General features: G+C 37.4%; 2 protein-coding genes across 2 annotated transcripts; both read right to left on the reverse strand.

The window, feature by feature from the left end:
- Window positions 1–71: 71 nt before the first annotated feature.
- Window positions 72–8,153, reverse strand: LOC143531939 (uncharacterized). Its single transcript, XM_077027121.1, has 13 exons — window positions 7,927–8,153; window positions 5,774–5,897; window positions 2,791–2,875; window positions 2,576–2,710; window positions 2,348–2,502; window positions 2,165–2,258; window positions 1,401–1,471; window positions 1,209–1,315; window positions 999–1,120; window positions 804–892; window positions 657–716; window positions 443–547; window positions 72–365 (listed from the first exon to the last, which is right to left on the reverse strand). Exons 1-13 carry the CDS (start codon window positions 8,151–8,153, stop codon window positions 258–260), a joined length of 1,482 nt encoding a protein of 493 aa, XP_076883236.1. The 3' UTR covers window positions 72–257.
- A 920-nt stretch (window positions 8,154–9,073) lies between these two features.
- Window positions 9,074–11,594, reverse strand: LOC143531940 (uncharacterized). The gene is made up of 3 exons (XM_077027122.1): window positions 9,952–11,594; window positions 9,635–9,894; window positions 9,074–9,492 (listed from the first exon to the last, which is right to left on the reverse strand). Exons 1-3 carry the CDS (start codon window positions 11,592–11,594, stop codon window positions 9,074–9,076), a joined length of 2,322 nt encoding a protein of 773 aa, XP_076883237.1.
- Between the last annotated feature and the right edge of the window lie 14,940 nt (window positions 11,595–26,534).

The following is a 26,534-nucleotide window of genomic DNA, read 5'->3' on the forward strand; positions in this document are numbered from 1 at the left end:
TTGACTTTTGTTGACTAAACCCGGAACCGGTTCCTATAAAACCAAGTTTGCCCCCCTCCAGATTAGATAGACGAAAATAATAATACGTGTTTCTAAAACTGCATTGCTTGCAAAAAAAAGTATTATTATACAGAGTGCATCTATTTATTTTGACCCACATTTAAAAGTCAAATCAAATCAAACCCTAGCTAACAACAGTTCTCAACTCGCACAAGGGCATTTTGGTCAAGTCACCATTAAAACATCAAACTTACAATTCAAAAGGACATATTGGTCAAATCACCCATCTTCAAGTCCTTTACAGCCAAGCCCGAAAGACTATCGATCATTGCAGGGATATCTTCTTGCAAAATCGCAGCCAATGCCTGTAAACGAAAGAGTTAGATCAAATACATCATTAACCAAAACGGTTACCTTCTTATAGTATATGGTGATGAATTACCATTTGGTCCTCGTCTTTTTTACTCTTAATAACCTCCAAAGGCCATTCACTAACCAACTTCTCGAGCTCTGCCATTATATCAGGCCTTTTCGACTCTGGTAATGTCTGTCATCAAGTAATAACATGTAAAAGGACAACATTATTTTGTATTCTTTTACATCATTTTACTTTTTTTTAAAAGTATGGGACCCACAAAATGAAAGCTAAACAGTACCTGAGTGACTACTTGAATTACTGCAGCCGCTTCTTTAGGTTTGCGTTCAAGAAGAAGCCCCTGCAAAAACTCGGCCACTTAGTCAAAACACAATACGCGAAACAAAACATATTTACAAGACGGTAGCAAGATTCGAACGCTTAATACCTTGGCACATGAAAATCCGCTACCGATTGTGTGTGTTTTCATCAATCCTGACCTCAATTTCTCAATCTTCCATAAACTATCAGCATCTCCTGTAAAAAGATATCAACAGGTGTAAAATGACCAAAACTTAACAAAACTAATAATATTACAAATAACAATAATAAACTAATAATAATAAGTGACGTAAATGGGCACCTATTTTGGCAGCATATGTCATCCAAGTATCAAATGAAGTTCGTCTCAATTTTACTCCCGACTTGACAAACCGTTTTGCATACTTACACAGCAACTTCCAGCTATCGGTATTGTAGCAAATGCTGTATGAATAATAATAATAATAATAATATAATATGTGATGCTTTTAAATGTCACGTTATATAAAAAAAATGTAGTTAATTAGCATACCTAAATACAATATCAGCGGTACCAGGTTGCATGGGCACATCATTTGCTTTCAAGAGTTTCAGTATATCCACCATGAGATTAACATCATTATGTTGTTTAGCATACAGCTGCAATAACATGGCAACAGATGCATAAAATACCATATAAAACTAAGAAAAGGGAATCTTATACAGATTTACAAAAATAAGATACCAGTATATTGTTTGCAGATGCTACACTAGGAGTCAACCCGTACACATTGCGTTTCCAAAGCGTCTTCTTTCCTGTTGCAAATATGCAAAATATAACTTAGGTTGTGTTTGGACTGTAAATGAGCCAAGACGAGCTGTGAAATTTGAACTCTGGCTCGGCTCGTTTACAAACCAAGCTTGTTTATCTTAAAGAAATTAAATTTTTAGCTTGAGCTTGGTTTGTAAAAAACTAGAAACGGTTAGAAGCTCGAGCTTGTGGTTTGTCAAGCCAGTTCGGTTATTTAAAAAATAAAAGTTATATTTTCAAACATACTGATATATATACAAAGAAAAAAGTATTATTTTTAACATACACATAATTTATTATTAATAAACTAAAGAATTAAAAATTTACATGTATTAAATCTGGGTTATACCCTCATAATTTATAAATATTAAAATTTGGGCTTTATTTAAATGAGCCAACCAGCAAATCAATGATCCAGCCAAACAAGCGAGTCAACGAGCCAAGCTTACCTTGCTCGGGATTGGCTCATTTACATACCCAGCCAGCATGGCTCATTTAAAAAATGAGCCAATTTCAAGCGAGTTACAAGCCACAAGCTTTTTGAACTGCTTTAAACAGGATCGACCATCACTTAATTATTTTCTTCACACCATAAAAGTGGGACCCACAAAATGAAAATGCCATTTTGAATATTATAAATGAAACCCACAGAATAAAAATGCCATTTTGTATATCGAATTGCATACATATAATCATACCAAAGTCTATAGCCTCTGCTCGTACACACGCCTTGGATACTGCCCGACAAAGATTATCATTATAATTCTCAAAAATTCTAAGATTTGATAGCCTCTGCAATTTAAACACATCAAACACTATCAAATCACTTCAACCATAAAACCACACGGTTATATGATGTTTTCAATAAGATTATAACTAACAAATTTTCGAAGATTCTCCAAGGCATTATACAGAAGTTTGATGTCTTCACGGTTTTGACATTTTTCTATAAGACTCCACAGCAAATTATTTGGAGGCGCGGTTCTTTGTTCTGTCACAGATTTGATCATTTTATCATGCAATTCCTTAGCAGTCTCTGCAGTTAAGCATAACAACAACTCTAAATAATGATATATGTTTCTTCAAAAACAAACTTTAATAGTGCATACCTGTGGGACCCATTTCTTGCGTGGCAACATCTGTGGAGTACAGTGCCCTTGACAGGATCATTGAGCATGCTGGATGTGAAATTTCGTGTTCTTGATTGTTGAAAGAACACTGGACTCTATTTTCACTAATGATTCCTGTATATTTCAAGGTGTTTGTTTGTGGTTTAGCGAATAGAAATGAAATGATAAAATTCAAAAATTAAGGTGATGTGAACCTGCACTCCTTCCAAACTTTGGGGAAGTGTGATAAGAACATGGAAATAAGGTTTTAACCGACTTCAACCATGAGTTCTTTGACACCTATACAAGAAACAAGTGTGAGACGGATATTACATATAATCACAATGAGGCGTGAAAGGGAAAACTAATGGATACATATGTTAAAAAGGTCATTTGACAACACAAAATTCTGGTAATAAAAACTATCGAACATCTTTGTGTGCAGAGATTGTTAACCGTTAACCCCTTTTACTAGAAACATTATAATATTATATAACTAACTCAAGCATGTTACTACTAGCAACCCAAAAACAAGCCCACCTTGCAACTTTCGTTTGTACCAAAATAAGAGTTAAAATAATTGAACTTTCTTGTAAGATTGGATAACTAGACATTTTGTTAGCTTGAAACATTATCTTAAATACATGAATAGGCTCCTTTTTGAGGACTACTAAACGGAAATACTCAGCACTGCAATATTTCTCCTAGTTATAAACCTTTTCACAGTCAGTATTTATAGATTCGATCCAGTGAATACAAAACCAACTGTGAATCCAATGTTGATTAAATTCGAGATGATTGGCCCTCACTAAAAACTCTAAAGGAGGTGCAACTTCGAATCATACTGATCATTATGTCTGTCTATATTCTGTTCTGAAATCTACGCTATGGTGTGTGAACTATATTGACTGATGGTCAAAGTTTATTAATTTAGATAGTAGAAGTCTGAAGTGTAAAACGCAAGTAGTCCTAATGCTTGTTAAATAATGGTCAAGTCCATTAACTTTAGAAGGTTAAGTCTGTTGTCAAAAATGACAACAGACCTATGCTTGTAAGCATAATAATACTAATAATTCGCTTCAACAAAGTTTTACGTTTAGTTCCTTGAAACTATCTTTAGTATTTCAAGATGACGAGACGCTTCCGCTTTCAATGGTTCAAAGGGTGTGACTTGTGAATGTGTGTAAAATGAACAGAACGGTGATACAAATACTCCGATTACATCAGTGAGCAGCTTCATACTTTACACCAAACCAATAACCCTAATGAAATCCAAATTCTATTCCACTCACTAAGAATCCCCTAAACATGAAAGATAAACCTTGCTTAAACCCTAAAATATTCTTTTCCCAATCCCATTCAAATCATTAGAAAGTTTTAAGCCAAATGAAACCCTAATTAGGTTTAAACCAAATTGGAAACCGACGAAATATAATATTAACAAAAGAAATATGGAAACAAAATGCACAATTTCGTATTCCAAATCACACAGAAATAAAAATATATGATTTGTGGAGGGTGAACGAACCTCAGCGAGAAGGCGCCTGGAAGCCATTTCGATTTATTAACTGAAATGAAATAATAATCGCCAGTGATCGGATTATGTTGTCTTCTCATTCATCGACGACGACACCCACACACTGTTTAAAACCTATTTGGGCTTTTCTCTTCAGGCCCAATATTAACAAAAAAAAAAAAAAAAACACCAACATTCTTTCTTTATTCATTTTCAAACCCGGTTCCGGGCCTCACCCAGCGGTTCCTACCCGGACCCGGTTTCACCTTCAACTAGGTACAACCCAGCCAAAACCCGGTCAAACACCCTACCATACCGGAAACCGGTTCCTACCAGACCTGGTTCTTGACTTCTGTTGATCATACCATAAACCGATACCTACCCGGTTCAAATTCCTGAAAATACCTGATTTGTGCATGACTAGTTTAATAAGTGTTTTAGTTTTAGTTTCTAACTTTATATTTAGGGGCAATGACTTTGTAAAATTACAATAGTTAAACAATAAAGTTTGTGTAATTAATTACATCAAGATCGGAATTTGAGTGATTGTTATGTGATATTCATATGAACCATAGCAAGAAAAATACTTTGAATCGGTATATTGTTTGTGACAAAAAAATTAGGATGGCCATCAGATCCTTGATGCTTCTTCAACCGTGATTGTATAATGCCTTCATCATTGGTATTCTGTTTACTTATTTATCGCCACTCTCCATGTGTAACAGTTCTTTTCTAATGGAACCAACATTAACGCTCTGTTCCCGAGTTCACTTAATGGAGAAAATAAAAGAGACAAAAAAAAATTATTTTCATTTATTTCCTATTTTATCTTGCATTTCTTTTCTTCTCTTTTCTTTTCAAATTGGAAAGAAAACATTTTCTTTCAAATTGCTCTGTATTTCTTCATGTTTTCCTTTCATTTGTTTTCTTTTCCTCCATTTAATGAAACTCAGGAACACAAGTTTGTCTCATTTTATTCCTTTTCTTTCCTTACAAAAAATCTTTGGAATACAATATTTTTTTTCTTTTCTTCCATTTCATTTCTTTTCCATCCTTAAATGAACTCGGAAACCGAGTGTAAATCAACTGTGAATATAACCTTCTTCATTCACCCTATTTTTTTCTCTAGTCAGATGTCTCAACAAAGATATATTGAAATCCTCCAATTAATCACCCAACCAAAGTCATCTATCATTGTCTTTATACGCCAATATGTTTGTTGAGATGTGAACGGCATTGGTTTGTAAAGATTATGGTATCAAAAGCTCTTGAATTATTTTATTGAGTGGTGGCATATATAAATACATATGCATTCCTAATTACTCTTGAATTATAAATCATATCGAAAGAGAATAAAAAGAATAAAAGATAAAGCCTAATTAGGTATAGAGATAAACATAATGGAAAACATATCATAAACCAAATATAAACCAAATATGAAGATCACAAATCCCCAGCTTGCCAAGCAGAAACCGAAGTTGTTGAGCCACTAATGGTTTGGTAAAAAGGTCTGCAGTCTGTTGTTTGGACTTAATTTACAGCGGAAATATTTCATGAGACTCGAATCTTGGTTATCATAGCATAAGGGAGTAGTATTGTTGTCCCTAACTGACATCAATAACACTCGTGGGAGCAGCCCGCAGTTCCTTTAACAACTATCTTAACCACAAAATTTCACTAACAGTAGATCCCATAGCTCGGTATTCTGCTTCAGCTGAGGAGCGAGAAACCATTGATTGCTTCTTAGTTTTCGATGAAACCAGAGCACCTCCCAATAGAAGAACGTAACCAGTACGAGATCGTCTTCTGAAGGAACAACCTAACCAATCAGAATCACAATAAGCAACAATGTCCAAATTGCCATCTATAGGAAAGAAAATTCCTTGACCTGGTGTCGTTTTGAGGTACTGTAAGATACGTCTTGCAACTTCCGTGTGTTCTCGTTTAGGATCTGAGACAAATTGGCTAAGGATATTAATAGATTAGGCAATGCCCGACCGAGTAAATTGGAGATGTGAGAGACGCCCAATAAGACGTCGGCTGATGGCCATCTGTTTTCTCACTTTCGACATAGTAATCGAGTTTTAGGTTTTGTTCCATCGGGAATAGGCTAGGACAACAGCCAAGAAGACCACTATCTTCAAAGATGTCAAGAGTGTATTTTTTTTTGGCTTAAATCCAAGCCGTCTTTAGTTCTCGCCGCTTCAACACCCAAGCAATACTTTAGCTGCCAAGATACTAAAGCGTTTGTTAAGATAATCTTTTGTTTGCCTTATCTTCTCTATGTGATTCCCGGTGATAATCATGTCGTTAGCATATATTAAAACCGCAACAGTGAGTGTCGATTCATTGAATAAGAACAAAGAGTGGTCGACTTTGTATTGTGTAAAACCATTCTTAGTAAGTGCAGCAGTGAATTTTTTGTACCAATTTCTAGAGGTCTGTTCCAATCCATAAAGAGATTTGTTCAGCTTATAGACTCTTGTCTCGTTTTCTTTGGAGAAGCAATGTGGGATTTTTATATAGACTTCCTCCTTTAAATCCCCATTCAAGAAGGCGTTATTTACATCGAGCTGGTGGATAATCCAATTTCGTTTTACCGCAATCATGATCAAGGTTCGTACAATGACAAGTTTAGTCACCAACGTGAATGTATCATGGAAATCCGCGCCTTCCATCTGAGTCAACCCTTTTGCCACCAAGCGTGCCTTATGTCGCTCGATTTCGCCACTGGGTTAGTATTTAATTTTGTAAACCCACTTTGAGTCGATAGCACGTTTACCTTTCCGAAGTTCAACCAAGGTCCAAGTCTCATTCTGTTTAATTGCCTAATCTTCTTTTTGCATTACTTCTCTCCAGTTTCGTCCTGCATAGCTTGGCCAAAGGTTTTTGGCTCATCATTGATACTGATGGCCACCAAGAAAGTTTTATGTGAGTCAGAAAATGTATCATAAGATAATTAGCAAGGGTGTGTACCGTCAAGAATGAATTGATAACGGAAACATAAACGAGGACACAATATTTAGGGTAAACCTCACGTATTATTATTATTGTTGTTATTATTATTATTATTATTATTATACTCAAGAAACTAGCTCAAAGCTTGAATACAATAATCCCTCTCACAATACAATAACCTTAACATGGCTATGTATTTAAAAGGAGACCCTAACTTGGCCAACAAGTAAAGCCCAAATATAAAAGCCCAATTGTAACCCCATAAACCCATTACATCATTAATGAATCCCATAGACCCAATAGGTCTAACCCAGTCACCTACACGTGACGAGCCTAATAAGATAAAAATTACCAGCAATCACCCCCTAATTTCCGACTCGAAACTAGGAGATCTTCAACGCAAAGCAATCTTCTCATCTCGTCAAACTTGATTCTCGCAAGTGCTTTCATAAGAATGTCAACTTGTTGTTCCTTGCCACTAATGTGCTCTACCGCTAACTCATTTCGCTCCACACACTCCCGTATATAGTGAAATCGAGACTTTATGTGCTTGCTCCGACTATGAAAAATAGGATTTGTAACCAAGGAAATCGCTGATGTGTTATCAATCATTAGCACTACCTTTTACAATTTCCTTCCGGTCAATTCTGCCAACAGTTCACCTAACTATTCGGCTTGTCCCGCAGCCGAACTCGCTGCCATATACTCTGCCTCGCACAATGAAAGCGCTACGGTGCCTTGCTTTTGTGAGCACCAAGAAATCGGGGCTCCCCCATAATAAAATACATGACTGGTAGTGCTTTTTCCATCATCTTCATCAATGTTATGGCTACTATCGTTGTGCCCGATCAACTCCTTTGATCCACCTCATTTATACCTGATCCCCCATCCAACAGTTCCTTGAATAAACTGAAGAATTTGTTTAAATACTGCCAAGTGAGCCTTCTTTGGAGTTTGCATGTATCTACTAGCCATGCCAACTGAAAACGCCAAATCAGGTCGAGTGTTTAGCAAGTAACGAAGACACCCAACCAACTTTCGATACTCCATTGCATCTTCATCAACATCATCCTTGGCTTTAGAAAATTTCACATTAGCATCCATGAGTACACTTTTAGGATAGCAATCCTCCATCCCGGCTTCTTTCAATAACCGTCGAGCAAAAGCACTTTAATGGATTTGAATCTCATTCTCCAACTGTGAGACTAGATTCCGAGATAGTATGTGAGCATTCCCAAATCAGACATCTCAAACTTCTTGGGCATCGCAAGTTTGAACTGATTAAGTGATCGTTGTTTGAACCCGTAACGACCAAATCATCAACATACACGCCGACAATAATAATGTTGGTTCCAATCAATCTCCAATACACCGCTTGTTCTTTGGAGGACCTCACAAATTTCAAACCCTAAAATACCATCAAGCTTGGTATTCCATGCCCTTGGTGCTTGCCTCAAACTGTATAAAGCCTTGGTTAGCTTGTAGACCTTGTTTTCCTCCACGGGTTTAACAAATCCATTTGGTTGAGAAACAAAGACCGACCTCTTCTTGTAGCTCCCCATGTAAAAATGCCGACTTTACATCCAAATGATGTAATTACCATCCTTTAGTAGCTGCAATGGCAATGAGCATACGTATGGTTTCAAGTCTCACCACCGGAGCAAAGACCTCGTCGAAATCGACTTCGGGTTGTTTCATATAACTCTTTGCCACGAGTCTTGCTTTATATTTATTAATCGAACCATGCGCATTTCTCAGTAACTCGGTCAACTTCCATGTGTCGTTTCTTCTAATGGACTCTAGTCCCGTTTGCGTAGCTTTTACCCACTCTAGTTTGGATTTTGCTTCACCAAAATTCCTTGGTTCACCTTCTTCTAACAAAAGAAGTTCAATGTCCTCCACTTCCGAACATCGGACACAATCATTGAACTTAACCAGTGTGATCGAAACACGTGTAGATCTTCGTAGGTTAAATTCTGGTTCGTCAAGTACTACTGTCGCTAAACCAGTTGCTGTTGGTGTCGCTAAAGAGGTTGTTGAGTTGCAGAATTAGTGACTAGAGTATCAAAATCTGTCGCTAAAAGTGCTGACGGGCTATCTAAATTAGCGATAGAAGCTGTCGTTGAATTTGGCGACAAAGCTGAATTTTCGTCGCTAATGCTGTTGCTTCCCCTAGGCTCGGTTATAACTTGCCCAACTCTGGTATCAATAACCCCATTCCAATCAACCCAAAATAAACCCGATGCTAACTCAGTTTCTTCATTGGTTTGACCCGAATTAAACCAAACCCACATCTTTTTCTCGTCAAAAACCACATCACGAGCTATCACAACCTTCTGGGTATTCAGATCGAACAATCGGTAAGCTTGGACCCGGTCTTGACTCCGATATGCACTAAACTCCTCGAACGATCGTCGAGCTTCTTCAAGTGTGTGCCCACTATCTTTGCATACGCCACACAACTAAATACTTTAAGATGAGCAATATTCGTTTTTTTTGTTTTAGCATCTTGTATGGCGTTTTCTCCTTTAAGGCATAAGTAGGAATCCGATTCTCGATGCACATTGCTTGTCGGATTGCCTTACCCCATAAGTAATTCAGAACACCCATTGCTTTTAACATACTCCGTGTCATATCCAATAAGGTTCGGTTCCATCTTTCAACCACCCCGTTTTGTTGAGGTGTGTATGGTGTCGTTAGATGTCTTCGAATGCCTTCCATGTCAGAAAACTGGTTGAACTCATGTGAGGTAAACTCACCACCTCGGTCGGTATGAAACGTCTTGATCTTTTCTTTCAACCAATTCCTTAAACTTCTTGAAAGCTTCAAACGCCTCAACTTTAGCCTTCAACAAATACGTCCAAGCAAATCGTGAGTTATCATCGACTAAAAAAACACGTACCTGTTACCCACTATTGTTTGAGGGGAAATCGGTCCACACAGATCGCCGTGCACAAGTTCTAGGGCCCAAGTTGCCCTAAACTCCGCTGAAATAGGAAATGATTGCCTCGTTTGCTTCCCGACCAAACAAGATTCACATAACGTGTTTTCATGGGTAAGGCCACGCATCCGTTCAACCATCTCCCTCCGAGCCATTAGCTTTATTAACTCAAAGTTCAAGTGACCAAGCCTAGCATGCCACAAGCAACTTGTTTCTTTAATTCGGCTAAGTAAACTAACCGGTTTACCAATTTTTAATTGTATCCGGTATAGCCGATTAGGGGAACGAGTCACCATCATCAACAACCTACCTTGCCCATCATGCATCGTAAGGTAGTTATCTTTTATATGAATATCACACCCGCGTTCTGAGGCTTGACCGAGACTAATATTGCTTCGAAGACTCGGTATAAAATAAACACCCGTAAGCAAACGCTGTTCACCACTTTTAGCATCAAATAAAATCGACCCTTTACCATTTATATCAACATAAGAGTCATCTCCAAACTTAACCTTTCCCGTGACACGATTATTAAGTTCAGAAAAGAAAGACCGGTTACTCGTCATGTGGTTACTCGCGCCATTGTCTAGGTACCATTCATCTCCATCTTTGGACTCGTAGTTTCCGTGCATAACCTTATTTTCATTCAAGAACACCGTTTCCTGAACACTCTGCATCATAAACAGAGATGGATCCCTTGTCTCGGATGCTTCAGTTAACTTTGCTTCACCTTGAACGTTTTGTTTCCGGTTGGGGCACTTGTGGACAAAGTGTCCAAACTCATCACATCGATAACACTGAACCTTTGCGAGGTCCCGGGTTTTGCCCTTATGTTCACGATTTTCCCGGTTCATGGCTTTTTCTTGATGACTGCAGTTTTGGCCCGACCCACGATCACCTCGTCCTCGCCCTCCTCCACGTCCAAGACCTTCACGAGTGGACTCACGATCATTGTACCGACTACCAGAAGATTCAGACCTTTGAAACATAAGCTTACCTTGGGTTTCGGAATTCATGTCTTCTTCCCGAAACCACTCCTCGTATGGTTTTAAACTTCCCACCACGTCTTCAAACCCAACAGTTTTGAGATCCAAATTTTGTTCAAGAGAGGCAACAATTTGAACAAACTTTCTTTGGGGTAGACTTGAAAGGAACTTCTTGACCATCTTAGTTTCCTCGATCATCTCTACTAAACTTGCCGCCTTCGACGCCGTACAAGAGAGTTTTGCCACAAACTCATCAATGGTCTTCGTCTCTTTCATCCTCATACCATCAAACTCGTTCATGAGAGTTTGCAATCTTGCCTCCTTAACCCGATTAGCCCCCAGATTATGCGTCTTAATCGCATTCCAAATCTCCCTGGCCGACTCAAGATTACCTACTTGCATGATTGTTGCTTCTGGGATCGACTGATAAATCAACGCAATCGCGATGTTGTTTTTATCATCATCGGTTGCACCTAGATCAATGGTATCCCAAACCTTATGCACGTTTAAGAGTACCTTCATTCGTATAGCCCATACCGTGTAATTGGTAGCGGTAAGCATGGGACTTTGGAATGCATTCAGGTTCCCGCTCGTCATCATTGTTTCTTTATCACCCATCGTTCGCCGTAAAACTCCAGCCACAAAACAAGTTGATCAAACTTTGTTGAACTAAAGAAAACGAAAGAATTAAAACCAACGTTTTATTCCTTTTCCTTTTTAGATTGTATCGTCTGAATTCGAAAACCAATGGAAGAAGTAAAATAAAACCAAGTTTTATTATTATTTATACTTTCTTGTACTCTTGTCAGGAAACAAAGAAAAAGAAACCATATATAACTTCAATTGACTTTTTCTTTCAATGAACCAATCAAGGCACCTACATGGCAAGATTTCTTTTTCTTGCAAAAATCGAACAACAACGGCTATGTTTAATTTGATGACAATCAACCATGAATTTGATTGATAAACACCAAGAGCACAAGGCTTTGATACCAATTCAAGAATGAATTGATAACAAAAACATAAACGAGCACACAATATTTAGGGTAAACCTCACGTATTATTATACTTAAGAAACTAGCTCAAAACTTGAATACAATAATCCCTCTCACAATACAATAACCCTAACATGACTATGTATTTATAGGGAGACCCTAGCTTGGCCAACAAGTAAAGCCTAAATATAAAAGCCCAATTGTAACCCCATAAAACCATTACATCATTAATGAATTTCATAGGCCCAATAGAACTAACCCAGTCACCTACACGTGACAGGCCTAATAAGATGGAAATTACCAACATACCATCAAGGAAGCTTGATCATGTGTGGTCTATGGATGGAGGCAAATTCACCTTGAAGTCACTAAGGTGCTTGGGTTGGTTTATATTTCTTCTTTCACATGGCTCATTAATGGGTCCATGCATGACATCTTGCTCATGCATGGCACCATTATTTTCGGTAACAGAAGAAGGTGGGATTTCATCCACTACATAATCATCATTGGGTAATAAATTATCGCCATGTATTAGGCCATCGAGTATTGGATCAGATGGCCATTTGCTTAGTCTCACTATTGGGCTGATTTATTTTTGGATCAAACACATTAGTGGACTTGCTAATGGGTTGATTTTTTATGATTTTTTCAGGCTCAAAATAAATATCGAACTCTTGAGGAAATTTGAACTCTCTTATGTTTTCACTTCTCACATTGACTTTTACAATGGGGAAAATATTTTCAGCGAACCTAATGTCTCGAGTTGTAATAATCTTTCCATGTTAAATGTCTTGCACTTTATAGCCTTTAGTGCCATGAGAGGATACCCCAAAAAAGCACCCGGCCTCCCCCCTGTCTCTGTGCTTCGACAATAAACCAGGCAACCAAAACTTTTCATGTGATCATATGAAGCCTTTTTGGAAAAAACGATTTCATAAGGTGTCTTGTTGATTGCTTTTGAAGGTAGTTTGTTTATGATATTAGTGGCTGTTTGGACACATTCTGCCCAAAATCTCTTAGGCAGGCTTGCTTGAAACATAAGTGCATGAGTCGTTTCGAGTAAGTGGCGATGTTTTTGTTCCACCACACCATTTTGTTGAGGCGTGTGTGGACACGTTGTTTCCAATAAGATCCCTTCATTTGCATCTAAACTTATCATCAAACTCTCCCCGATTTTCACAACGAATTGTTTTGACTAAACATCCAAACTAAGTTTTGATCATTTTTTGAAAGCTTATTAAACATTCGCTTGCATCACTTTTTGTGTTTGATTAGGTAAGTCCATTCAACTCTACCAAAATCATCGACTATAATGAGGAAAAATGGCACATAACCGGTAGAAGACTTACGATATTTATCCCAAATATCATAGTAGATCAATTCAAAATACAAATTTGTATTAATAAAACCCTTAGGGAAAGGTTTACGAGTTTGTTTGTAATAAATAGAAACATGTTCAATAAAACCAACTTGACATAATTTCGAATAAGAAGTGTAACCCAGTCTTTTATGCCAAATTTCTGCATCAGTTCTTATTGTCAAATCCTTTCTTTATCTTGTTACCATTGCCATCCTGTATAGACCATCCGCACACTTCCCCGCACAAATCAATTTCCTCGAGCATAAGTCCTGCATGACACAAAAGTCCAGAAAAAAGTTATCCTAGCATTGTAAATCTTTTACCAAACGACTGAAGAAAAGTAAATTGCAATAAAAATTAGGAACATATAGGACATCTTTAATTTTGATTGCTCCCATCAGGGTGCAACCTCTTTACTTTTACTAGTATACTACTCTCGTTGGGTATCAAAGCAGGTGGTTCATTCTCAACACTTTTGCTATTTTCAAGTGAGTCGAGAATGTGTATAATGGGCTTCGTGGAGCCCGAATCCATGATCCATTCTTCAAAATTTATTAACTTACTGGCCATGTTAGCTTAGGCGTTTTATCACCTTGGGTGGCTGATTCGGTTTCGGTTACATGCTTTAGTAGGGCTTGATATTGACTTTTGGTTAAGCCTCCAATTAAGGTTGGTTCGGAATCTACACAACCGACCTTTGGTGTTCCTTTTTCATGCTTTCCTTTACCCGTCCACCTCTCAGGATAGCCGATCCTCTCGAAACACCGTTCTCGGTTATGGCCGTTTTTACCACAGTGGGTACATCGTTTGAGTTCTCATGTGTTGTTTCGCTTCACTTCCTTTTGACCATTTTATACCTTTGCGGTTGAGATGGGTTCCCATCCCTACGATTCTATGAGAAAGCTTGGAACACAGCAGATTCCATTGCAGGCTGTCTTTGAGGCTATAATATTTCTTTGTTGCTCATCCTGAAAGGCTAACCGATAGGCTTCACCTAGTGTTGGGCCTCATTTCATTGAGAGAACATGAGTCCTTATTAAAGAAAAGTCTGAGTCCAGGCCCATAAGGAACTCATATAGTCGTTCCTTTTTCTTGAATTCGGTCATCCTTTTTCCCAACCCGCAAGAACAGTTCCCGCATGTGCCATGTGGTATTTCGTCCCATATCCCCCTCAATTTCTGTAGTATGTTGAAACCAATGAACCGTCTTGTCGTGTATTTGTGAGTGATTGCTTCAATTCATAAGCTTATGGTGCACTCTCATTTCCAAACCCTTCTTTAAGATTTTCTTCCAAGATTTCTAGAACAGTGTTTGTGTATTTAACGCTACCTCTAATTTCTTTATCCATGGTCGTAGTTAACCATCCTTTTATAATTGCCTGGCACAGCATCCATATCATATACTTTCCGTTTGTCTTCTCTGGTTTTGGGATTGAACCGTCAAGGAATCCCGTCTTGTTCATAGCAAACAAGAAATTAGTCATCTCCCGAGACCAATCCCCATAGTTGATGTCAGTTAGGGATTCGTTCACCTACATCTGTCTTGATAGTCCGAGGCATAAATGTAATATGGAGAGCTGGGATCGATGGTTGTGGATTCTGCCATCTCTTTGCTGCTGGAAGAAGTTTCTTTATCTCTAACCATGTTATCGATGGGGTAGTATCAGGGTTTTGTTGTGGATTTTAGTAAACTCTGCTCTAATAGCATAAAGATTATGGTATCAAAAGCTCTTGAATTATTTATTAAATGGTGGAATATATAAATACAAATGCATTCCTAATTACTATTGAACTATACATCAATTCAAAAGACAATAAAAGGAATAAAAGATAAACTCTAATTAGGGATAGGGATAAACATAATGGAAGGTGATGCAGGAGCATCCGGTCCATTAAGTTGGCCCGACCTAATTGTTTATTTTATTTATAAATAAAGTTGCTGGGTCTTTTGTTGAAAATGTTGATTGATTTTTAATAAAGAATTTGTAAGCTTTAAGCTTTGTCAACCAAATCATTCGGTTCGAATCGTTTAAATGAAATCATTGTGTTCTTGAGCCATTTGATTGCTAGTCGAAACGGCATCAGTTGGTATCAGAGCTTTGGTTGTTCAAATGGCTTTGCGTGGAGCGAGATGCTTGCTCGAGCGTAGATTTGCCGCCGGAGGCAACGAGAGAAGTATGTTCAATTCACGTGCTTGTGGAGAAGATCGATATCCAATTTGCAGATTCACCGACCGAGGCAGCAATGGAGTCTATCCCGATCCATGGGATCTTAAGATCAAAACACTCCGACAAATAATACGCGACCTCGAGTTACGACACGAGATTCGGTGACTCAAGCAACGGATCCGAGATCTTAAGGCAACGTCGACATGGAAGGAAACAGAACCGGAAGAACCCGTCGAGGACGAGTTAACCGGGGATAAGGAGGATCCTGTCCATGGCGATTTTATCTAACATTCACCTCCTTGTTTTTATAATTGTGAAGACAAAGAGGTGTATCCTTCTGATGGTGCTTTATCTATAATTCGGCACCCGTGTTTGATAACTATGGGGGTGAGGAAGCATAATCAGAGGCCATGGGTAGTGATGCGGTAGTCTTTGGTGTCACAATAGAGGCTATTGGTGGTGATAAGGTGGCTACCAATGAAGATGAGTTAGCTATAGAAGTTCCATTCATTCAGCCGACAATTGTGGGAGAATCGGGTAACTTGGGATTTCCTATTGATTTGAAAATTCAAATCAACAAGAATGGTTTGAATATTGAACCGCAACTTTAGGGATTAATTACGGAATATTCAGTTCAAATTGAAAGTGAGATTGGTGTTACCAAACATAGTGATGATTTACCCATTAATTATGATTATGTGTGTGCTATGCATAATGATTGCATACACACAATGCAACAAGAAAAAAATATACGGGGCCTTTATGTTTTTGAATCGGATATTTAAGAAAAAATGATGGTTCAAATATTAATGTCAGTCACGTCGGTGCTGTAGAGCCTAATCTAGTTAACTCAACTATATATGGGCCTCACCAAAGCTCAACTTCTCTAAGCCTTACAAAGAATTGCAAACAAGGATTAAAAGGTTTGAGCAACACAAATGCAAGGGCCCTCGATGCTCTCTGGCCCAACTTGGCACCGTTCTTTTAGTCAAATATCAACGAATAAAATGAACAACAAATGCTCTAATGCTCCCTTCGACCCGGGTGGTATACATTTAGAATCGTGCGAGGCGTTTTGCGTCGTTGAACTATTTGGGCATGTCATGGTGTTAATAAATAAGGAGCGCACCGATGTTCCTTTCGACCCAGGTGGCTTTGGTCAGGAGGCAAAACTCGAGGACAACTTTTTTTCAAGAGAGAGAGTATAATGCAGGAGCATTCGGTCCATTAAGTTGGCTCGGCCCAATTGTTTATTTTATTTATAAATAAAGTTGCTAGGTCTTTTGTTGAGACAGTTAATTGATTTTTAATAAAGAATTTGTAAGCTTTAAGCTTTGTTAACCAAATCATTTTGTTTGAATCGTTTGAATGGAATCATTGTGTTCTTTAGCTATCTGATTGCTAGTCGAAACTGCATTAGAACGCGTTATAAACCAAATATAATTCCTTTAGTTTGACTCAAGGAGTTCATCGCTATCCAGATATCCTTTCCAATTCCATTTCCAAATGATGAAGTTTAAGTGTAATAACATTCTATCTCCCACATTGCAAGCTTTCTCTTATTCAAGTATGAATATATTTGAAAGCACATCATTTAGCATGTTGTTTAAGTATTGGTTTATAACAAATATAATACTCTTTTGTTAATCAATTATCCAAATAAAAATATTTTAGTCCAAACATCACACACACACACACACATATATTTATAAACTAAATACACACGAAATTGTCCAAGTCTTGGTTGTATCATTTTTAACACCCGCGGTCATGAGTTTATATTAGTTATTCACTTTTATACTATCGTTTTCAACATTCGTTTGTAAACTAACTACAGTTAAAAATATCATTAACCATATATCAATAGTCCTAATTGAACTCATTAACTTTATTTATGCCAATCTATCACAGTCTAACTTTATCAAAGCTTAAAGGATAAAAGTGATGTGTTGTAAAACACACGTATTTTCCGCACCTTTTATCTAGGTTTTTGTATTACATTTTATGTGATTTAACTTGTTTTAGATAGGTTTTACATAATTTTATTCATATTGTAGGTTTTGGGTGAAAGAAAGAAAGAAACCGAGCTTTTGGAGTAGTTTACGAGCCTTTTACGCATACGTTTTCAAGTAAAACTCAAAGCCCGGCCCGTTTACATCATGGAAAAGCCCAAGCCTCTTGTTAATATTATAATAAAAAAAGAAAAAAAACCGTAAGGAGGGCTATAACCTGCGATCGGCCAGGCAGTAGCAAGGGGGAGGAAGAAAATCTTTTTTTCGGCTTAGGGTTTGATCGTGTAACGGCTAGGGAAGGAAGAAGAAGCAAGAACCAAGTGTCGGGATCATTCACCGACAAGTTTTACAGCCAAGGAGCAGTCTGGAATAGCCATATCCTTTCAATAATTTCATTGTAACTTTGATTTTCTTGTTTAATTGTTAACTAGTTTTACAATTACTTGAAAGATTGATTTGTTATTGATTATTGTTGATCATTGGATGTTTGTTAAGATGATTGGTATGAGTTTAATGATGTGTTTATTAAATGTTCATGGCTGTCCAAAAAGTATGAGAGGCTAATCTTGTTAGTTCTACCTAGGAATGATGATTATTGTTAGTGTTTGATAGGTTTTATGGATTGTTTGATTAATAGACCTTAATTGTTATTGTAAAGTTTGATTTAGACATGAAATAGGTTGTGTTTAAGGGCTGGAAATTTAGTGATTCATTGCATAAACCCCGTGTGTCGGTTGATTAGTTTTGTATTAATTGATCGGTGCATTGTTTGATTCTAGACTTTGTGTTTAGGGTTTGTTTGCGGTAGGTATCGCCGTAGGGTTTTGTTGCGTGATTATATGAATTAAGTACAGCGGTTAAAAACCTTCTTTGAGACCGAGAGGTGATAAGAAGTTAGGGTTGTCTTATTGCCTTTGCATGCTAGAATAAGGATTGCGCGAGAGCGAGTTCGTTTCTTGTCAGGTTTAGGTGTTTTGAGCGACTAGTTGATCTATTTTGGTTTAAGTTGAATTGTTCCTCTATCCTTGGTTGTGTAGTGTTCATTGCCATTAGGGTCGAGTGTTGGTGAGACCGAGAGGTGATCCTTCATTAGAACACGTTAGCAATTGTTTCCCGGTTTGGTCGTTTTAGGCGATTTTGAGTAATTTAGGCTTATTGAGTGAGACCGAGAGGTGATCCAGTGAGCCCAAGCGATCCTTAGTCGTGTCATCTTTAGGGACCGGTGTCTTGAAGTCATCCAATCCATTAGCTTGTTAGGCCTACAATTTGATTCAGACCTAGGTAGACGTTTTTCCCCATCCTAAGTTAACATAGTTAGTTCCCCGTTAAGTTTTCTATTTTTGGTAAGTTTTGTCAGTCAGTTAGGTTAGTTCAGTTAAGTAATTAAAAATCAAAAATCAATTAAATATTATTCTAAGGTAGGTCTTGTCTAGGGTTAGTAATCGTTAGCGTCTTACGTGTCCACGTGTTCGATACTCGGACTTCTTAGGTCTATACTACTTGCAATCGGTACACTTGTTGGTTGTGTGTGGTTTTAGGATTTTCGTTTTAATATTAAAGCTTAGTTGTGAGGGTCATTATTATAGGGTTATTAGACATACATCAAAAAGCTACACCATCTCACGCGCGGTTCACATCTAGAGATTATTCAAAACCGCATGTAACGCGATCCGGATATGCCAACACGTTCGTTTTTGCGTCATGAACATTTCTTCGGTTTCGAATCGTCTGTACGACACCTCAAAACCTACTTGCAACTCATTTTAAGAAACTATTTTTGTTCTAGATTCTGACCAGTAACTTATGAAGCTTATAACTCACCATCCAAAAATCTAATCATCGATTCCTTTGGTGGAATCAAATATCTATATGTTAGGAAGGACTAAAAATTTAAGCTTGATCCGAAGGCCAGTCCACGGATCAACTTTTCTTTAGAGTTGCGTTTTGCAAATCTGATCAGAAAGTGAGTCGCAAAAAACAGTCTAAACACCATACTTAGACAGCTCAAAACCTCATCTCCCCGTTCATAATGTTCATCTTTCAGTTATTAACTCTCTGTACAAAAATCAAGGTAATCAGACCGTTAGATTTCTCGTACCAACACGATCTTTGAAAGCACGAAATTCTAGAACAATCTGTCCATATTTTAAAACATGATTTTAATGAACTTAAACTCAAAATTAGGACAATCACGGCTTACCATCGCGTTCGGGGCATCGAGAAATGGTTCCGGATAGAAGACGGGCTTTGGCCGCTTTCGGACACCACCGCCGGCCACCAATGTTTTAAAAACCGTTTTTTAACTCATACCGGATTAGGTTAAAAAATGATACAACCGGTTGAACCGGGTTGTATCAGAAGATTCAACCGAGTTTTGTAGCTTACCTTGTAATTTGATATAATTGCAACTTCAACTTAAAAATAACCCAAAAACATATGATTCCATAATAAAATATGATCCAAAAGTTAATTCATAATTAAAAAATAATACAACACTATTCGTTTTTTAAAAAATAATCCAAAAGTATACTCATTTTAATGTTAATCACTAGGTTAGAAGTAATTTTAAAAAATAGAAGCCACAAAATATCAAAAATCTATTGGGATTTAAACTGGTTTGCCGGTTTAAACCGATATTTTAGAAAAAACCGCCGGTTCGATGTTCCAACAAACCACCCAAAAATACTGGGCTCAAAATACAGGCCTGATATTCAAAATCTGGTATTACCGGTTCAACCGGTCAGTATGAACTAGTATTTAAAACACTGCCGGCCGCCACCACCATCGCCGGAATTGTCTCCAGCTCCCCCCCTTCCCTCTACTCTCTCTCTCTAATTTTCTTAGTTATGAAGATATGTGTGGCTGGTCTTGTTTTTGGTGTCTCAAAACTGGTCACCCAACGTTTCTATATAGCATCTTCCATGTGACTAAGCAGAACATGTGTCACGTCTAGAGTCACCGACACGACATTTTGCGCGAGACTCACCAGAATGCGACACTTGTTCGATGGCTCACCCACATGAACGACACTTTTCATGCATTGAGGTAGGCATGCTCATAAGAAATGTGGAGGTGACCCGCTATTTGTAGTGGTGAGTTTTTCTTCCGCAGTCTCTGTTCGCGTGTTGGCCTCTTGCTCCAATGAATCAATTACTTCAAGTGACGTTATATTTTTCATATATCGTCAGGTTATTTATATCGGTTCCAACCCAACTTGTCTCGTTAATTTATTTTTCAAAACAAATTATTATTGGTCGTTTAGACATTGTCGGTTCCACATTAACCCAAAATACTTAAAATATATAGATGTGATATTTCCTAAAAACAATAATAATTCATCCAAGATTATTATCTTAATTCGATTTAATTTTGTCCAAATAATAAATCTCAGCTATGGCAACATGAAAGAGCTTGGGGTTCGGATCTAAATCTTATGATTACGACGATACATGATGGTTAGGTATACGATTAAGGTCGATATACGTTAGGATTGATGCGAATGATGTGAGAGAATGAACTGGCAGAGTAACGAGAGAGAATTGATAAACAAACTTGAAAAGGCTTACATTAATGAATAATTTACAGCATATATATTGGGGATGACCACATTCGTTAACATAACAGTTAACGTGTGTCATTCGTTACGTTAACCACACGAATGAACTCTTCATTCGTTAATACATTTAACATATAACGAGTAGCCCTCATTCGTTATCTCATTCGTTAATCTGGGTTAACGAATGAGCTTACAGATTAGACGAATGTGTTACATTCGTTACAGGGTAACGAATGAAACTTACATTAAAGCGAATGGCCCATTTAGCCATATTTACATTAAGAACCCTATACTTTAAACTAATTACATTAATGTCCTGATAAAGAATAAGACGTACAAAACGTGTATCAACAAACTCCCCCTCGTCTCGAGCTCTTTATCATACTTTAGAGTTGAAACATCTTTGTCTTCCAATCAACGCAACTATGAATCTTGTATGTGTAGCAGACACGAACAACCCTCTGAAACTGCATTGCAAGATCATAATCCTTTACATTAGCGAATCTGATCTGATTTGTGAATAACGCGTCGTTGTCAGACTCAGATAGATTGACCAGCCACATCGGATCAAATACACGTAATGTCTTCATGCGTGAACCCTGCCTTAAACAATAACCGCTTCACCTGTATGATTATCATAATACCAATAATTAAATGAGGTGAATAGACTCTGAGGGAATATCTTCATCGGAACCCTCTTCATCGTCTTCGGTGGCTTCACTATTAAGATTAACTTCCTCCATCCCGTGCGTGCATCTATTTCGTCAATATATTTGTGTGTCGGCACCTGAGGCTGGAAGAATTTGAAACCAAAGCGGGTTTCATGCAATAACTGCCTGTAGAACCAGCTAGCCCATTTATCGTCTCCACGGTTAACAAATGGACGATTAGCTAAGGTTCGTACATCCCATCGAGGCATAGATAAAATATCGTGTAGGCGTCTGAAATAATAAATACCATGCTCCCACTTCACGATATATACCTTAAGATCTGAATCGTACTGCCAGGCCACCATATCACCTTTAACATCTTTAGCAGGCTTGTACTTCTTCATCTGGTATGCAGATTCCCAAGCTTTCTCAACTTTCACATTTTCTCGGTCATGATATCTGAAGGTCTCGATCATCTTATTCATCTTCTCAATGTTATGCTCAAACATACCATCAAAAGCACGTTTCCGCTTCTTCTCTGTAGTGGACACATGGCTTGATTCTGCAGCTTTTAACTTATCATTTTCTTCCTGTAATCGATGCTCTGCTGCATTGAAATGCTCAGTTGTAAAGAACGGAATACCCGAGTCATTGTTATTATCTGTGTAAAACTCTGGATATTCTTCAGCAGTAACATCTTACACTTCCACTTCTTCAAAATTAGGTACATTCCCGTGAGGAATACCTGTATCAGTACTATCTTCCATCTCCACATCCACATTCTTACCCAATTCCTCAATCTCATCATCATTTAGATCCAGAAGCAAGGCAATTTGTTCTTTCTTTAACGAATGATCAACAAATTCACCTTCTTCGATCTCATCAGCATTCACCATACTGTATACAATCCCATCCATTCCTACAAACGTTTTTACAATTAACCATATCAATCATGTTTTGGAAATCAGTTGCATGTACGTAAAACAATGATTTTTTAGTCTAATGTTGATTCAGTTAAGAATTTTATCGATCGTTAATTCATCGATTAATATTCAGAGTTTTACTGAACCAATTAACACTCAAACAACGATGAAATTCCACGAGAATCATATGGTTATGATTGCCATTACCTGTTGAATACAAATAGACCGATCAATGAGGCAAAAATGCAAGTAATGAATTTAGAAGAAATTTTGGCAGAGTTTCGTTTAGAGAAGACAATGGAATAGGATGTAGGCGAATGAACCGTCATTCGTCTAACCTTGGGATTATATCCAATAATTTCACGCGAATCAAGGTCATTCGTTCAAAATTTGAACTAACGAATGGCCTCATTCACTAACTGTTGAATCTCATTCGTTAAAATTTTTAACGAATCTTCTCTCATTCGTTAAAATTTTTTTTTTAACGAATCTTCTCTCATTCGTTAAATTGTTAACGAATAACTAAGTCATTCGTTAATCTTTAACGAATAATACATTAACCATTCACATTCGTTAAATGTTTCAACGAATGTCTTCCATTCGTTATGCACAACGGAATCGAATGTCTATATAGCGAATGAGATAACTCATTCGTTAGATTTAAATAACGAATGGCTTTACATTCGTTAAACATGTTAACGAATCACCAAACCTCCTTAACGAATGAGAAAAATAATTTCTCATTAAGGAATTAAATAATCATTAAAAACCAAATTAGGGTTTTCAAATGAATTAAATTAATCAATTAAATCCAAATTAGGTTTTAATTTGTATATATTAAAATTCCCGATCAACAAGTATCGGTACTGATTAACTTAAACGGATTTTTACATTAAAACATCAATTGTTACCAATTGAAAATACGTTAAGCACGATTTAACTTAAACTTTTTCCGAGGTTTAACTCTTTTTCCTTTTCTCAATGATTAATTTGCTAGCTTGGCAAATCGAAACTAAAGCAGAAAAATAAAAAGAATATAAAATCTATTTGTATATTTTGAAAATTTTCAAGTAGCAAAGAACTAAACACAGTAAATGAAAAGCAATACATATTTTTGTGAGTTGAGCAGGGAATCATATTGACTAATAACGTCCTAGACTACACTTCAATTTTGACATCACGTAACCCAAAGAAGATTGCAGATATAATTGTCCTCTTTAAACTTTAGACAGATCCGTCCGTAACTTTATGATACATTTTGAGGTTCAATTAAGGATAAATCTTATGTGGAACCCACCTGTCAGACACAGTTTCATATCTCTTATACATTGAATTTCACATGTACGTTTTTTTCTTCTTTGAATTGATTAGCTGTGACTCATACAAAAATAATGAAAAGAAATAAAGCAGAAAATTAAAATTTTCCCTTAAGATCGGTATTACTACACGTAGATAAGGTTCCATTTTAACAAAAATAATATGATAAAAAATAAGCAGAAGTTGCATAAAATCTTAACTCTCAATTCGGATAATCCCGTATTATCACGTGTAGAAAGTCCAAAATTTTATACGAAACACCAAGAAAATAAAGCAGAATATCCAAATCTTAACCCTTAGGTCGGATAATCTTATCGCGCAGGAGAGGATCCAAGATTTGAATAAAAATAAAGAAAAAATGAAGTTGAATTTCTTTGCAAAATTAAAGATAAAACAAAGCAGAATTTTCTTCAAAAATGAATATATGCACACACAGCAATCTTTAAAGCTTTTTGATACTTAATACAGATATTAACTAAGCATCAAGATGTAACACCACTAGATTTGGCAAGCATTTAGGTTTATATCTTTTCAGCACTTATACGATCTGTTAAGCCTATCATACACATCATACAATTGATCTTACGGCACTTTTTAGTCTACTTTATTCATGTGTTAGGTCCGCTAAGTCAATGTGCTATCATTTTCCCTTTTTGCATCAAAAACTCAATTTTGAGGAGCATTTTTCAATGTTTTTGGATTTTTCAATATTTGAATGTTTTTGGAGTTTATAGAATTTTTCTGTACAAACTAAAACACAATATTTTTGTATTTTTCTATTTTCTCCCCCCTAAAAACAGTAAAAATTGAAATAACAAAAAACAAAAAAAGTGATCTAACCAAGCTTTTGAATTTTTGTGAAAGATTTTAAACTGTTTATACCAAGCAAGTATTGAAAACGCGTCTTGTCAAAAGCTTTGGTATAAAGGTTAGCCTTTTGAAAATCCGTATGAATTTTATCAATTGATATTAATTTCTTTTCATAGCAATCACGTATAAAGTGATAACGGATTTCAATATGTTTGTTTTTGAATGTTGAACCGGATTTTTGGTGATAGAGATTGCAGCAGAATTATCAATAAAAATAGGAGTAGTATGAAACTTCAAACCGTAATCCCGCAAGTGTTGCTGGATCCAGAGAACTTGTGAACAGCAACTCAAGGCCGCCACATACTCCGCTTCGGCTGTTGAAGTTGAGACCGTTGTCTGCTTCTTACACTGCCAGGAAACAAGCCGGTTTCCTAAGAATTGACATCCCGCCGTTGTCGATTAGAAATTGATCTTGCAACCTCCATAGTCCGAGTCAGTAAATGCGGTGAGATCGAACTTATCGTCTTTGGGGTACCATAACCCGATATCTGGAGTTCCCCTCAGATAATGTAAGATACGCCTTACTGCCACCAGGTGAGTCACTCGGGGACTCGATTGATACCTAGCGCACAAACAGACAGTAAACATAATGTCCGGTCGAGAAGTAGTCAAATACATGAGTGATCCAATCATAGCTCGATATAGGGTCGGATCTACGGTATCCTCCAATTCATCCGGTGATAAATTGTGACTCACGGGAAGAGGAGTAGAGGGAATTTTTCCATCGTATATCTTGAATCGGCTCAAGACATCGTTCACATATTTTGTCTGATGGATAAAGATCCCGGCGTCAGACTGATGAACTTGCAAACCCAGAAAGAAACTCATTTCTCCCATCGAACTCATCTCGAATTTTGTCTGCATCGTTTTCTCGAATTCTTTGCATAAACTATCATTTGTCGAACCAAAAATAATATCATCCACGTAAATTTGGACGAGGAGCAGATCATCACCCATATTCTTGTAAAATAACATACAATCCACAGTTCCCCTCGTGAATCCATTTTCAATCAGATGGTTAGCCAACGTGCTGTACCAGGCTCTCGGGGCCTGATGCAAACCATACAGAGCTTTGTTTAAACGGTAAACACGCTCAGAAAAGTCTGGATCCTCGAAGTCAGGAGGCTGTTTCACGTACACTTCTTCATGAATTGCTCCGTTCAAGAATGCCGATTTCACATCCATTTGATAAATTTTGAAGTTTTTGTAGGCTGCATAGGCAAGAAAGATTCGTATAGCCTCCAGTCGTGCCACCGGAGCATACACTTCTGTATAATCTATGCCTTCCTGTTGATGGTAACCAAGAACGACCAATCGTGCCTTATTTCGCACAATAACCCCACTGTCGTCCTTCTTGCACTTAAAAACCCATTTTGTAGGAATCGCCTTTTTAACGCGATCGGGTTTGTCAATTAAGTCCCATACACCCAGTCTTACAAACTGTTGCAGCTCCTCCTGCATAGCCTCAACCCATGATGGTTCCGTGAGTGCCATTGTGACACTTGTCGGTTCTATCTGTGATAGAAAGCAGGTGTATTGTGCGATACTAAGGATACCCGAAGAGTGCAAATCCGCATAAGCACAAACAATCGAATCCTCAATAGGAGATACATTATGATCAGATTGATCATCACATATGTTAGCCAATTGGTGCCTTGTGCGAACCCCGTCGTTCACATCACCAATTATCTGATCCTATGGATGTTGC

The sequence above is a fragment of the Bidens hawaiensis genome, unplaced genomic scaffold (genome assembly GCF_021521415.1).
Source record: "Bidens hawaiensis isolate Kalapana, Puna unplaced genomic scaffold, B.hawaiensis_p1.1 tig00009309_1, whole genome shotgun sequence".
Lineage (NCBI taxonomy): Eukaryota > Viridiplantae > Streptophyta > Magnoliopsida > Asterales > Asteraceae > Bidens > Bidens hawaiensis.